Source organism: Phaethon lepturus, unplaced genomic scaffold (genome assembly GCF_000687285.1).
Source record: "Phaethon lepturus isolate BGI_N335 unplaced genomic scaffold, ASM68728v1 Scaffold34740, whole genome shotgun sequence".
NCBI classification, from domain to species: Eukaryota; Metazoa; Chordata; class Aves; order Phaethontiformes; family Phaethontidae; genus Phaethon; species Phaethon lepturus.
The window spans coordinates 1-15,536 of record NW_010510411.1 but is presented as its reverse complement, the minus strand read 5'-3'; the positions used below and the strand labels follow the sequence as shown (position 1 = coordinate 15,536).

Here is a 15,536-nt window from a genome sequence, read left to right as displayed (position 1 = left end):
CGCGCCGGTGGCAGCAGGCCCCCGGCCAGCTGCGTGCTACCGTACAGCCTTCGGGTCGGGTGATGGAGGTGGGCTGATCCATCGCGGGGGCGTCCTCCAGTGTTGGCCTAGGAAGAGGCCCGGAGAAGGGCTTAGGTCAGCCTGAATTTTCCGTGACGTAACTGCACTGATCCCCATGCCTTAGGGGCCAAGAAGTGGCTGGAATGGGGGGAAAAGATTGAACTGCTTTCTGACGTTGCCTACTTCGTCCTTACTACTTTGTCAGGTAATGTGCCTAGTAACTTCCTATTTAGCGTTTCTCCCAACAGTGTGAAAAAGGAGCAGTCTCTCCTTTTAGCGGCTGCTATTTGCTGGTGACCACCAACAGGAATGAGACTGCTTGACAGTAATTTTGTTTAATACGGAGTTGTTGGGTGGTTGATATTTCTATTAAATATGAAACTACTAAATTGTCAACGTATGAGTTCAGATGCAGCAGTTTATCAACCCAGATATATGTTCTTTCAAAAGCAAAAGTTCTTTTCAAAAAAGGGATGCATGACAGTATGAAAAAGTATCCCTGCTTTAAGGCTAAAACGATTGCAGATACTGATTCTGCAGCTGCTGATGTAAACATAATGCTTGCCTCATTCAATACAAAAAATTGCAACTGTTTCTGAAACTCCAAAACCTGATGTGTTCTGACCAAATGCTCAACCATTGCAATTGCCATCTTACCCTGCACGTTTTCTGTTGCACGCATTATTTAGGTTATCAGACTCTGGGTGAAGAGTATGTTAACATAGTTCAAGTTGACTCAACCAAGAAAAGGGTACCTTCTGTTCTTCGACGGGCCATCTTCGTTTGTCTTCATACTGTAGCACCCTATTGCTTAGAAAAGGGATTGCTGCATCTGGAACATGAGTTGCAGATGGAAGCTAATGAGTCCAGAACCTTGCAGAGCAACCCAGCACTTGGCTTATCCAGTAGGACCTTAATACGAAACTGGATACAGAAACAAGTTGGGGAGCTTACAGAACAGCAGAAGAAAAGAGTCTTACAAGTCGTGTATGTTCTTAAGCAATGCATACCAGTGCTTCGTCGACTACATCTGGCAGTATTCTACATAAGTGGCACTTTTTATCACCTGTCTAAAAGAATCACAGGAATCACATATGTAAGTGGATGTATTTCTTGTTTGAAGATGGTGAGCACTGCAGTATTTTGGCCTCTTTTGGGATGCCACGTGTGTAAAAGGGATGTAGAATTTGGCTGTAGCTGATTGTAATATGGGCAGAGTGGGTGAGAGGGAAATTTTTAATACTATGTAGAGGGGTTATGAGTCCCTGCAGTCAAAAGGTTATGGTTAATAAATGGGAATGCACTGTCAGAAGTTAATACCCTATGTAACCTCAGAACACTGTCTAGTCCAGTCTGTCTTCTACACATACAGAAAAAGTGCGAAGTGGCTTAATAAATCCATGGAAATAGAGTTTTGAACAAAAATCAGTACACATTTAGATAGCATTTTTCTATATGAAGAGCTTAATTTCACATGGTCTTTTCAATCAGTATCTTTCAAAAAATCATCAGCCGCTGGCCCAGAAATATGTATAGACAAAAGACTCCTCAAAAATTCCCCATGTCACTATGGAAAAGAGGTGTTTGACTATTTGCTCAGCACTACATAACAAAACCAAACCAATTAAAGCAGCAGTTTTGATAGACAGACAAACAACTCAAGACACCTGATCCTTGCGCAAACAGCAGTTAAGTGTAGACTGACTGAGATGCATCCAGGACATGTTGGATCTCCTGAGAGACAATAGGCTGATAAGTCCTACAAACATGTCAATTTTTTGGGGACAGAAAAAACCTCTCAAATTAAGAATATAGATGTGGGGAGGGGCAGAGTTTCCTAAAACCGCAGTAATGAAACTTCTCTATTTCTGTGAGCTATGTAGCTGCATTTTGGAGGACTGCAAGGAGAAGATCAGAGTATTCGATCAAGCTACAAGTTTCTTGGAGTAATTTCACTCTTCCATCTTCTTCTGACAATTGGTGTTCAAATGTACAGCTTCAAACAGAAGCAGAGAGCAAGGCAGGAATGGAAACTACACCGCAACCTACCTCAGCAGAGGTATGACGATTTTTACTTGCTAGGAAAGAGCTGAAAGCAGTGGTGGGAAAGGTGATAGCTTTCATGAACAGGGAGAACATTGGAGTGACACTTTTAACTTAAGTTAGAACCTGATGTAAGGTAATGTTTGATGCATTCCTCACTCTTTTAATCATCTCTTACATTTCATGCTTTCCTTTCATGTTTTTGAGATCTTCACAAAAAGGGTTAACACTTGAAGATGGAGTTTACTTTAGCATTGCATTATCAAATAATTTTATTTAGCCTGCTTGTGAGAAATAAGTAATATGTAACTATGTTAATTAGAAATACGACCAAGGAAAAAACTACTGGGCGCCATTCCCGCTGCACTTTGTGTTTAGAAGAACGGAGACATACAACAGCCACACCTTGTGGCCACCTGTTCTGCTGGGAATGCATCACAGAGTGGTGTAACACTAGAGTAAGTACAAAAGGGCAAACAGAGGCTGGAAGGGGTAAACGTGACAAAATTTCTACTTGAAAATACCAGTTTAGCCTCGGTATTGAAGTAATACCCTTTCTCTCACTAAGGCACCCAAAATCCCCACACAAGCACTTATCAGGACCTATATATTTTATTGGAATAGAATGACTATGCATTACATAGATGAGGTAAATAAGGTGAGCAGTTTTCCATCCCAACCATTGAAATGTAATCAGACTACTGTGGAAGTCAGACATGAAGATAGTTCCTTTATCTGCAGACCTAGGCTATAATTCTGACTGCAAAGAAAATAACAGAAGTGATAATGTTCTGAAGCCTTCTTCACTTGATTTCCAGTAAAAAGGAATAAGTTACACCCAAACTGAGCTAGCTCTCATGCATGATTATTTTAAACTTGGATTTTGCTCTGGATTAATGAAATACAACAGAATTCATCTAGTAAGGATTTTATAGACATTGTGGAATAACATGTTCTCCATTTATTTTCTCTGAAGAGTGAAAACTGCTTGCCAGAAAAAAGGCATAAAAGTGTTATTTACAAATAAAATCCTTGCCACAGAGTCTATGTATGTGCTATAACTCAGCAAGCTGTTAAGTTCTATGATAGATACACCATTTGAAGACACAAATTAGAATGCACCTTGTGATAAGCTCGTACCTTCCTAACACCACCCTGACACAAATCAGGAAACATCAAAAGTCACTTCAGATTTGCTTGTAAAGACTTAGCCAATGTTCATCAGTCTTGCCTGAATGCTCTTGGAAGCTGTGGTAGAAACTTTCATCTAGTTGTAGGCAGGGAGTGGTAATCTGCTGAATTACTCAGATGTGTTTTCGAGGTTGTGAAAATAGATGTTCTTCTTATTGGGTAGTCAGATTCATTTAATACTTTAAAAAAAAAAAAGTAGTTTCCCTAACACAAGCCATACTGTCTGCCCCTCCAGTTAGCATTTTTCAGCTTATCAGCTGTTTGTTTCTGAAAGAGAAATGTAATAGAGGCAGCAAATGTTATGATGTTTCAGCTGGATGTGCAAGTTCACTACACAGGGATACAGAACTGAAAGTCAGTGAGGCCCCCCTTCAGAAAACACTCTCCCTAGCCTGGGAGTAAGTGTAACTGAAGCAGGTACCTAAAGAGGGGCCCTGAAACCGAGACAATCCTGCTAGACTGTAACAGAAAGTGTTCCAGACCATTTAACCAGAGAGCTATCAGAAGAAATGAGTTGTTAGAGGAATACTTTCTGTACACAGATTTCCTACCACAGTGTTCAAAATACGATATTTGATGAAAGACATAAGCAAGATTGTTAAATATCCTTAATGCAACAATATTAACTCCTGAGTACTGCCTTCTTAAAAAAGCAAAAAACTTAGTCCACTTCAAAATCAAGTATAGGGGAAAAAACAAAGAAAACACTCAAAACTGATAATTAGCAAGCAGATGCAAAATGGATTTCTATCTACCTCCCTAACTATTACACTAGCTGACAACAGTTTTATCTGTTAGGGGACATTTCTTTTAGTCCATTTTTTGCACTGTTGTCCACTCTAAAGCTGTTCCAGATGCACCTATCTGTAGGTAGGCAGTATTAAAAATGCATTACACTGTGATATTTCATATCTGAAAACATCCATTCACTATAACTGCATCTTTACCTTATTCTTTGCCCTAAAGGCTTGATGACCAATTTACTGCTCGGGGAGCAGTTGTAAAGGAATTTTTGTTTCAGATACAGAGACTTATGCTTGTTTTTTCTTAACACTGACAACAATTGTTACCATTTTAGTAACTTTTAGTCTTTTGGAATGTGCTGACCTAATCTTTTCACCCTCCTACTGGATTCACCATGCACAGACACAAAAATTGGAGAGCTCCTATTTACAGATTAAGAGCATCTTATAACATGCAGTCAGTACCTTTAAATACTACTTATAGCATACATGAGTAAATGCTTTCTCATACTGGCTCTAACTGTAGGTTTTTTCTGTTAGCAAAATTAACTGAAGTAGTAGTATTGCCACCTAGATTAAAAAAAACCAACAACCAAACAAACACCCCAACAACTGTTAAGAACACATCCAGTTTGTTTTGGCTTACAGCTTCAGAAGTGCTTGGTAAATAGCAGGTAAAAGCACAAAAGCACAGCCCTTGTTGGCAAACTGCTTATGATAAACTCAGGACAAAGCAACTAAGAACTGCCTGCAATCATAAGACAAATGAACTCTGCAATGAAACTGCCCTGCAATACACTTGAGTAAAAACATGCATAATGTAGTATTAGATATTTTGGGTGAAGACAGCAATAAAGAGACTAGCAGTCTGCTAGTTCCAGTTCAGCTGCAAGTAAAAATATAGGATATTATTTTTAGCGTGAAGGAAAATAAACCACAAATTACCTCTGAAATTAGTATATGGCAGCATTACTTAGCAATATTCAAGGGTAACAGAATATTTGAATTAAAAAAAACAGTGACCATTTGGATGACTTGGCTAGACAGGCTTTCTTCCCTGAAGGTGAAAAATCAGAGAGGTCACTTTTACCTAAGATGAAGACATTACTTCCAGGTGAAGTTGTTGCATGCTGTGTACAATGACCATGGTTTAAAGTCATATTTTAAGGACCCATGTCATCTCAAGTTCCTCTTTAAATTAGGCTAGCTTAGAATGCTTTACATGGTTAAGCTTGGATCACAAACTGGCCTGAAAAAAAAGTTTTAATTATGGACGCTGATTATTTTCTAGAAGTAGCTAAATGGTTATATCTGAATTTGTTTACTTTTAAATACAGCAATTCAGTATGTCTGTCTAATTTCTTTTCTTTTTGTAGCCAGAATGTCCGCTGTGCAGAGAGAAGTTTCATCCTCAGAAACTCATCTACCTACGTCACTACCAAATGTAAAGGAAAAATCTATTCTGTTTCACCGCAAGGGCCTCAGCTCTCATACCCTTTATAAAGTTGTCATACAGCTTGAGTTAGTCTGAGAAAAAGACTTTATTATAAAACTGGTAACTGCCTGTGCAAGGTACAGGCACTTCATTCCTGTTTTACAGAATAAAACTGTTTCTGCCTTGACCCTTCTCTTTCTTCTAATATAGTTCTTGACCATAGTAAGCACATGTCTTTTTAAAAAGTGCTTAACACAAATGTAATAGTTTTCTTAACTTTGGACAATGAAAAACTTAGATTCTCATTCTCTAAATGTAAGTGTGGATAACGAGTCTTCCAACCTTCATAGCATGCTGAAGGTATTAGTAAAATTGTATGATTCATAAGACTCTCTTTCTCCTGTAGCATAATAACGAGTCCATACTGTGGACTTCAGGGGAAAAGGACAAAAGCTGTACACAAATCCTTAGCTTAATTGCAGTTCAACTTCTGATGATAAATGTATGTCATGTACCACTCTGTTTTCATAACAAGGTTAACAACAAAGGCGTTTTTCTTGATTTGACAAACTGAATTTCCTTTAGACAACAGAAGCAACAAAGGCAAACCCACAGTAATACAGACTACTCTGCACACTGATCAATTAACATTCAGCTTCCAAACTCAGAGCTTTTCTATCACTATTAAGTACCAGGGCTTTTCTTCAAGTATTCTAGACATTTAGACTATAGCAATGTAACAAGTGCTGTTTCAAAAAAGCCCTAGTATGTATACTAATAGAAACTAAGCTCAACTATAAAATGCTAGTTTTATAACACGGTTTAAGTTTTGTCTGTGTGGCGTCTTCTAGAGTCTAATAAAGATAGAGAAGAAGCTGAGCAGCCACAAGCAGCCCTCTGTTATTTCAGCTAAGCCAATATTTTAGAGTATAAAGGAGGAGGGATTCAGCAGCATCACCTTGTCAGGGTTTATTCCCGTAAGTTATTATTAGTTCAGTTATACAAGTATTTGGAGCAGCAGGGAAAAAGAAGATTGTTAGTTGTTAACATACCTTGCCATTCTTGCATGATAGAAAATGTACAAGATTAACTTATTTGTATTCTTTAAATACAGATGGGGAGAAAAAGCCAGATGATCTGCTCTGTGGATCATGAGTTACAGTTTCAATAAATCTTTCACAGATTGCACTGAATGTGGGCTTGGGGTGGCAGTATGAGGCATGCTACAGTAAGAGCACTTCTTTTAAGATGGTATTTGTACTGCAGAGATCCCGGTTAGCTAGTTTACAATTAAATCTCCAAGTGTTATCGTAAAAACTCCAATAAAACTAACTTTTCATCGCATTTATAAATGGAAGAAAAAATATTTGCTGGTAACTATGTGAACACTTCATCGTTACTGTACAAAAGTGATTTTTGGAGCTGCAAAAACCCTTTCCTACACCAGAAAAATTCCAGGCATCCCTCACCTATTTAAAACTGTCAAGGCAACAGTGGAAGAAAAATGGTCCCTATCATGAATCAAGACATGACTACCTAAGGAAGTTACTGCCCGATCCCCTTACAAATTAAATAGTAAGGAAAAACATTTAGTTGCATATAAAAACAAATAGGGAGCAGTCAATGACTGGAAAGTATCTGTGAGGTTACCAAGCCAAGTTTTTGATGCATTCTGTAAGGGTAATTTATTTTTATCACTGTGATAAAAATAGAGCAAAGTTTAACAAAATGCCATCAAACTTGTCTGGCTGTTGCATGCTGAGAGTCAGCTAGGGAGCTATAGCGTTGTCCCAACATCATCTGCAATCGGTATTTGAAAATTGTTAATCCCACTGAATGTAGAGCATCTATGCCTACCTAAGAATGAGCAGGCATTAGTCTCAAACTGTCACTGAAGTTCAAAGTTAACAAGGTAAAAATGTCTAATTTGCAGTGGATGTCATTAACACTGTTTAGTAGGTCATCCCAGTCGCTAATTTTAACATTAATAAACAGATTTTTCTCCCTGATCTGCCCATATTGTTCAGAAACTCCAGCAAACCTGAAGACAGCTTCTTCAAGGCAGGGCTTTCAGATTTGTAGGCAATGAACTGCAAGCATCCATGACTGGTACTTTTATAAGGCCATTTCTGGATACTGCGTTCCATAACTTTAAATTTTGACATTACTAATTTCCACACTGCTAATAAACACACGCAAACAAACAAAAAACAACAGGCCAATGTGAACTAAAACTACCTGTCATTTTCCCAGGATTACTGAAGGCTGAATTCCAGAGCTCCGTAATGACTTCATGTACAAAATCAGATGAAAGGATTCCTACATACATTTTCCAATTAGGTGTCTGTTGAAGTTGCCACTACTCTCCATTTAATCTTCAAAGAGCTAATCTCTTCCTACTTTCTGCAAGTGAATGCTCCCTGAGGAGTTGAAAAAGGCATTGCATGAAGATAAATTGAGGGTAACCATTATTGAAAAGGAACCATAAATACTGTTAGAGCAATATATGTATATAAAGATAGAGAACAAGTAAAGGGGGACACTGTCTTTTAATAAATTTTGGAATTAAAAAGTCACTTAATAAAACTGCAGTTATATCACATGAAAAAGTTACATGCAGGTCATTTATCTCTTTTTTTTTTTCTCTCCTTTTTTTCCCCACCCCCACCCCATAGAAAATGAAAAGCTGTGTTAAAACCCACAACGTTTGTCTGCTATGGCCAGTTTGGGTATATTCTGAAGGGGCTGCATGAATTCAGTTTAAATTAATCAAGAAACCCTTAAGTATGAAAGAAACTCCAACTAATAACAATTAAAAAAAATATTTATGATTCCAGGTCCTCAAAGGAATCTGTGATAGAGTTTTGAGTCATCATGAAAAAGCCCAATTTTAGCATCTGGTAGGAGGTGTAACGGTGAAACTGGCATTAAAACCCAAGATAAACGAGTTACTTTAAAAGCTATATGTGTATTTTTTCCCTACTGCCAAACCCATTATTTAGTAGATTTCTTATTCCTATCTATATTTATTTGGTTGTAACTCAGTAATACCATGCATTTAGGAAACTGGCTTAAGTTCTGCACCTATTTAGGCCTACCGTATTTTTCTATGAAAATAGCACACGGCCATGAAGCAGAAAACAGCATCATGTGTGCCATCTTAACATTTTTCCTCCAAACATGTACACAGCACTTCAAGGTGATATTGAGCAGGAGAACTATGTAAAAATATCCAACTCTAAGACATGAATCTCTCCAGTGCAATGGATCTTGAAAGAAATACATTATCCCAAATCCATGGGATTAGCCAAAGTTTCTCCAACTTCTTACAAAATAGACTCAATGCAATTTGGTTAGAATGCCAGTTTCTTCAAGAAACTGATACTTCAGATAAAAATAGCAATATCCTCTTAAAGTGAAAATTCAACCGCTTTGTCACCACTCTGTTAATCATTTTTTTATGAAGAAAAAAGGCATTGTTACAATGGCTCAAAATCGTTCCTTTAGTTAGAAGTAGAATTGGTCAACAGGTTGATTGCATCTTCTAGCTAGCAAACGTCTTTCCCACATCTTCCTTCCCTTTGTATTTCCTCTTGCCATGCGTGAAGGGTATATATCTGTACTTTATCATGTGCTGAAAAGAGAAAGACCAATTTTTGAGACAAGAAACATACCTAATATTTACAAACATGTTTTACAATACACGTTGTAAATTACAAAGTTCTCTAGACAGTTCTTCAGTATTGTAGAGAGAACGAAATAGCTAATCATACACCAGCTTACATCGAAGTAGGGGTATGAGCCCAATCTTACAAATCTCAAATTTTGGTATACCCAACAACTTACACAGTACAGTGAAGATTACTGATTGGGGGATCAGAGGAAACTGGAGAGAGCATACGGGTATTAATTCTCTACTACCCTTCAAGCTTTAATTTACGACTTTCAATAACAGTACCTATTCAAATTCTGAATGTCGGGGGGGGTGGGGAGGGAAAAGGTTCTCCTTTTGAAATGCCAACAAACCATAAGCAATCTGTTAAAAATGGTCTGAATGACTGGCCTATGTTCTTCTTCCCCTTCTCTCCCATCTACTTCCTGGCATCAACTTGTCAGAACTTTCCTTTTCGCCCATCAGATATCCTACAAGACCTCTTCATTAAAAATAGCCATAGTTAACTGAAGAAAGGAAGGGGATGAGAGATTATAAGACTCATCCTGTATAAAAAACAGACACTGAATTCTAAGATCAAAACCTTTTGAAAGCAAGCATAAAATTTCGTAATGTAGTGTATGAAGACTTTTTTTACCAACTATTTTTGTTTCCCATTGTCAATATTTGCTCAAAGTGTTCAAGTTCCCCTAGTAAAGAAGTGTATGCAATATATTTAGTACCTCTGCAGTGCTGAACTGGATGGGCAGTTTGGATCAATACTGTAAATTCTGACATCGCAAGTGCTACTATCTATTCTCAGCAAATTACCTTGATTTGCCTCTTCATAGTGATACAAAATAGCATAATGAAGTACATCACAAGGATTGGCCAAAAAACGGGAACGTTGAAAGCCTCGAAGAATGTACATGCCATAGCAACCAGGATTCCTTTAGTGGCAGAGTGCCTTAAAAATAACATTAACAATTAATCCTTCAACCCCAGTCACCACTAATTTGATGCAAACATATTTTTCCAAACCAGAGCATGGGCAGACAGATCCACTCACCAGAATTTAAACTCTGGAAGCCTTCTAATGAAAGGCCGAAATTCTTCATTTTGCCTTGTAGGTAAGGAAGGACCATCATCTAAAAAAACCAGAAAAAAAACCAAAAAACCACAAACCCCCTCACACTAATTTTCCACACTATTTGGACTCCAGATTTTTATTACCTTTAAAAAAAAAAAAAAAAAGAAAAAGAAAAACTTCCACTGTAACATAGATTCCAGTTACAGTGGCTGTTTTCACGTAACTTAACAGTGATTTCCCAAAAGAAAATAGATAAATACAATACAGAATATGTTCAAGTTCTGGAAAAAAGAGACAAATTTTATAGTAACTCCTGATGTCAAGTTGTACAGATTTTCTGCAAGTCTGAAAAATACAACGTCATGCTGAAATTGCACATCTTTACACCACTGTATCAGATAAAAAGAGCTGGAAGTTTGACTAAGTTCAAAATTACAGCAAAATAAACTATTCATCATACCTGAATCTTCCATTAAAGAGGGGTCTACCTTTGGCGACAAGAAAGCTATGAAGAGATTTAGATGGTAGATTCCCAAGGCATATGTCACAATGTACCAACCCTGGAACAGGGAGGAAAAAAAGAGATAAGATTAAAGCTTTCCTGAAAACTATTTTCAGATACTTATTTTTCAACAAGATCAAACAACTTGGTTTTCTGCTTCATTGAGAAGTGCTTTTCTACGTCCTCACATCAACACAAAAAGTTTTCTGGACTCATTAAAAAAATACTAAAGATTCTAACTGTATAAAATAAGCATTCTGACTCTATGAAAAGATGAAATCACCTATATGAATCTATTTCTTTTATTTGTGTGCTGACAAATAACATATGTAACAGTTTTCATTTAAAGCTACCTAAATACTGACTAAACTTACTGCAATACAAATAACCAAGAAAATCTATTAGCCTTTTTAAGCTACATGGTTTCCAAGGTATACTACTGTAAACATAATATATTAATCAAAACAAGCCTTAGAATATGAGAATATTGCAAATCCCTCATGTACTGACAGATTAAACAAAATACCAGGCATCTGGTCTCTATTTCAAGATGTAGACATCATAAAAGAAGCATAAAAGAAATAAACAGCATAAAACTATCACTTTAATCATCTTTGCAGGCATCAGTCTCTCGTATCTTCCTATTACTACTACCTGCACAACTTTCACATTCAATCTGTAATCTTCAGCTTTCAGGAATAACAATTCCAAAGTTCTTAACTGAATTGCAGATTGGCATGAAATAGAGCCACCTGATTAGTAGAGAAACAGCCTGCCACTGGCCTGCAGTAATAAAAGCACTGAAAAAGCAATGGTTTATGGTTTGCATGACAGAAAGTAGCCACGGGCTCCTGAACGTGTTACACAGCTTTAAAAATAAAAGTAAAAACTTAATTGCAACAGAGTTTTCAGAGGCTTATTACATAATTTCATCAGAATTAATGAAGTACTTCCACTTTCTGCTGCCACTGGATGAATATCCTTAAGCATTCGCTCCATTCTGAGGCAGTAAGTTTAACACCAAAAAGATGTGTTCTTTCCTCAAACTAATTTACCTTCTACTCTGTGCTAAATGATACCATATGTAATTCCAAAGTAATACCATACTTCAAAAACTCTCTTAACAAAAAATAGAGCAGTAATGATATCTGAAACGACTTCATCAGTAAAACCAGTTTTCTTACCTGCAGTAAATAAACTCTAATCATGTAGATAAAACTCAGACCCAAAGTTACAATCCATCGCACTGCAGTGTACGGAGTAGATTTGTCTAACCAGGATTGGTAGATCTAGGAAGAAATACGAAATGTACAATGGTAAACTATACAATGCACAATGAATAGTGTTTATTACAGGGTAGTGTTAGAAATAGTAATCATTTGTGAAGAGTATTTTGGGAAGGATAGTAATGTAAAAACATTTGTATTCTTTATTACAAATTAATTAAATTAAACATAAACACACTTACAAGCATTTGTAAAGTTCTAGATTTTGAAAAAGGCAAAGAAAAATTTCCTGATGCTTGGGGCATCATAAAGCAATATAAATTTTCAATATTATATGCAAATTTACTTTCCTTAAGATGAATCTGACATGAAGTCTGAAGTCGCTACTCATTTTTTACAACAACATATATTTTCACTGTGCAACGTCACATTAAATATTCCATTAAGCTATGTATTATAATATTTATTTTTAAAAGGCTTCAAAAGAAATCTTGTGTACAGATTTTAGTATTTCAACAACTCATCCAACAAGTAATGAGTTTAAGAAGCTGCACTGAGACCTGCTTCTAATGAAGTCAGAAAAGCCCTACAGAAAACCAACCTGTCCAAGTCTTGAGAAAAATCTATAGACCACAGAAGGCTTTCCATGAACAGACTCACCAATACTGTCCCCTTCTGACATGGTTGCTGTGGAAACAAAATATGATACGTAAGTAACATTTAAAACAAAAATCTAAGCTCTGTGAAGCTCTACAGTACATTATCTGAACCAGCATTTGTGTATGATACTCTTTTGGATTGTCCAATGTTTGTTTGAAACAAACTATTTTTACTGAAGTATTCTGAAAGGACGGACATTTATTCCAAAAGCAATTTCTAAAAGAAATTGTCAAGAAAGCAAAGCACAGGGTATTTTAAAAAGGCAAGACAGGATCCAATCCATTTTAGGAAGGGAAAAAAAACAAGTCCATACAGAAATGCAGGAATGAGCCTTGTTAGACATTTTCACCTTGAGAAGGCAGGAGCTGAATAATAACCTCTAAGCATTGAGATATGAACTGCAGCACCACCCTCCTGTCACCTCAGTTTCTAAAGGCAAAGAATAAAACCAAAATAGATGTTTTTTTAAAAGCTGCTTAGGACTTTTAAATACTGAGTAACTAGTTAGTGAAGAAGTTCAGGACTCTGTACACGAGTGGTTACAGACAAAAAAGTCTACCGTAAGTACCTAAACTAAAACACTGTCCAGTGCTAGAATTGTTTAATGAGTTTATCGAGCTCTTGTACATGAACAGCTTCACAGTCACATAGAAGTTTTACGCATGAGCAAAACTGTATAGTAAAGGGGACAGGATTCTGAACTCAGGTAAACAACAAATTAACTAAGGGAATTATTTTCCAGTAAATGCTTCTGCTACTAATTCAAGATCTTTATTTTTCTTTTCAGTTAAGCTCCACTAAGTTTTACAGTTCGCTTCAAGATATAAAACAAACAAAATAAAAAGAATTCTAAACAGAAACATTTTTGCCACATCACCAAAAGCAATCCCTGACATTACTTCCTGAAGTCCTCATCTGTGGGTGGGACTATGTAACTCTGGGATAGTGGGAGTACTTTCAGCCCTGTATTAGTATGTCAAGAACCTCAGATAATAGTAAAGACATATGAAACATTACTAAATCAGAAAAACGTAAATTATCTTAGATGCTGCAATACAGTGATTGCTGCAAGAAGTAATTTGAGACCAAGGACAATCTGGGGAGGCACAGAACCTTAACTGTATATCTTTTCTGTGAACGTATGAAAACTATATCCTATGAGTATAATAATTAGTAAGTAGAAAAACAGAGTCCTGTTACACTTCAAAAGGTAAGGGGATTCATTATGAAACAGGAGCTTCAGTCCACTTCATTTCTTTTCTTTGTAGCTATAGCTTGGATTAATCAAATAGAAACTCATACAATATAGATATGGACTACTTCTTTACAGGCAAAAGGAAGTAATTATTAGTGTCCCCATTCACTGCACTGCAGAAGAAAGAAGTTACTCAGCATTATTAGCTGAGCATAATTTTGTGCTTTATTTTGGGGTTTTTTGAAATGTCCTGAGGTACAAAGCTGTTACAAAAAGATACTCAATCTATTGATAAGATAGCAATTCTCTAAAGATCATGAACATACATATATGTTCATATTCTCAAAAAAAAATTTTACAGACAAATCAATAGCAAATGTGGGCTAGAAATAAACCTAACATTACAATCTTATAAATGTTAACCTATGCAGATCAAGTGAAGAATCACATATGTAAGGATACTGATGGCTTTATGATGGAGTAGGCATTTTGCTCACTGTAAAAAGTTACATGACATGATTGTGTATGATTATCACACAAACAGCTCTTCAATAGCAGACCAAGAAATACAACCTAACACTGTTTTACTGAGAAGAAACCTCTCACTAGCTCAGTTAAAGGAACATAGACTGAAGTATGTAACATGGCATAGTTTCGAATTTAAGTTAATGTTTCTTATCACTTTAAAACATTTACTTAAAGAACATCTGTAATTAGGCTATTATCAAGAAAAGCAGTCTTCAGCATTGCTTTGACAGTAGTTACAGTTAAGAACACCAGTCAGATCTCATTGGTTTAAGGGAATAATTAAATCTAAACAGTAGCAATCCTTCTTTCATAATGTAACACAAGACTTTACTGTTCACCATAACAAGTAAGCTTTAAGCCATTCCAGCAAAGCCAATAATCAGAAAAGTATACATATATATACAAAGATTAATATAACAATTTAATTGTATTGCTACTAGCAGAATACAGACCGCTAGTAAAATTAAATCATTAAAACGTTTTTCTCTGCTGAAAAATACCAAGTAGGTGAATGCATGACCTTCAACAACTAAGCTTTTTACTACAATCGTTAAGGTAGTATCATTACAAATACCACTGCATCGCTGAGTTCTTAAAAATGACAGAACCTGAGGCAGTAGAGAGATTTAACTTATGCCTGTCATCACCACATACAAAGAAGTATAGATTTTTCAGTCAACCCTCTGATTATAATACAGATTTTTCTTAAATTTAAGATACAAATGAAGCACTTAACTAGCAAATACATACTACTGCTCATAGAAGTTTCCTTATGGCATAGAGAAAGCTTCTTTGAAGAGCACCACTCTAAAGTGATTTATTAACAACAAGGGGAATGGACAACCACAGGAAAATAACCCATTGGCTGTGTAAACTGATTTTTTTAATCCTGTGTAATTGTATCCATTAGAACAGCAGCCTGGTTTGTCAGAACCTGACGACTGTCTGAACAGCAGCAGCAGCATGGCACCTGCGCTCCTCGCATTTACCCGGAAACGGGGACTTCACGTCCCCTGAGCGCTACCCAAGACCAAACGCTGTGGGACAAAAGTAACACAAGACGCTTTGGAAATAAACCAAAGCGCACAAAGGTTGGCACCGTTTCGGCACGATGGCCAGAACGAGAGGCCCTCGAGGCAGGTCGGGGCCCGCTGAGCTCAGGAGGGCCCGGGAACAGCAGCAGGACAGACAACGCCTTGGCGACAGGGAAA

General features: G+C 36.8%; 2 protein-coding genes across 3 annotated transcripts; one reads left to right on the top strand and one right to left on the bottom strand.

The window, feature by feature from the left end:
• Nucleotides 1-184: 184 nt before the first annotated feature.
• On the top strand, nt 185-5,656 carry PEX10 (peroxisomal biogenesis factor 10; the record flags this gene model as incomplete). Its single annotated transcript, XM_010296952.1, has 5 exons — nt 185-265; nt 750-1,156; nt 1,944-2,119; nt 2,426-2,561; nt 5,414-5,656. Coding segments are annotated over 5 exons (872 nt in total), but the record flags the coding sequence as incomplete, so codon positions are not given.
• A 2,346-nt stretch (nt 5,657-8,002) lies between these two features.
• Nucleotides 8,003-13,031, bottom strand: RER1 (retention in endoplasmic reticulum sorting receptor 1). 2 transcript variants are annotated; one of them, XM_010296933.1, is made up of 7 exons: nt 12,952-13,031; nt 12,544-12,629; nt 11,901-12,005; nt 10,675-10,774; nt 10,194-10,272; nt 9,956-10,091; nt 8,003-9,106 (listed from the first exon to the last, which is right to left on the bottom strand). In XM_010296933.1, exons 2-7 carry the CDS (start codon nt 12,622-12,624, stop codon nt 9,017-9,019), a joined length of 591 nt encoding a protein of 196 aa, XP_010295235.1. In that variant the 5' UTR covers nt 12,625-12,629; nt 12,952-13,031; the 3' UTR covers nt 8,003-9,016. The 2 variants fall into 2 exon arrangements, with proteins under 2 accessions (XP_010295235.1, XP_010295243.1); XM_010296941.1 differs by lacking the exon at nt 12,952-13,031 and having other exon boundaries at nt 8,220-9,106; nt 12,540-12,620.
• Nucleotides 13,032-15,536: the final 2,505 nt, after the last annotated feature.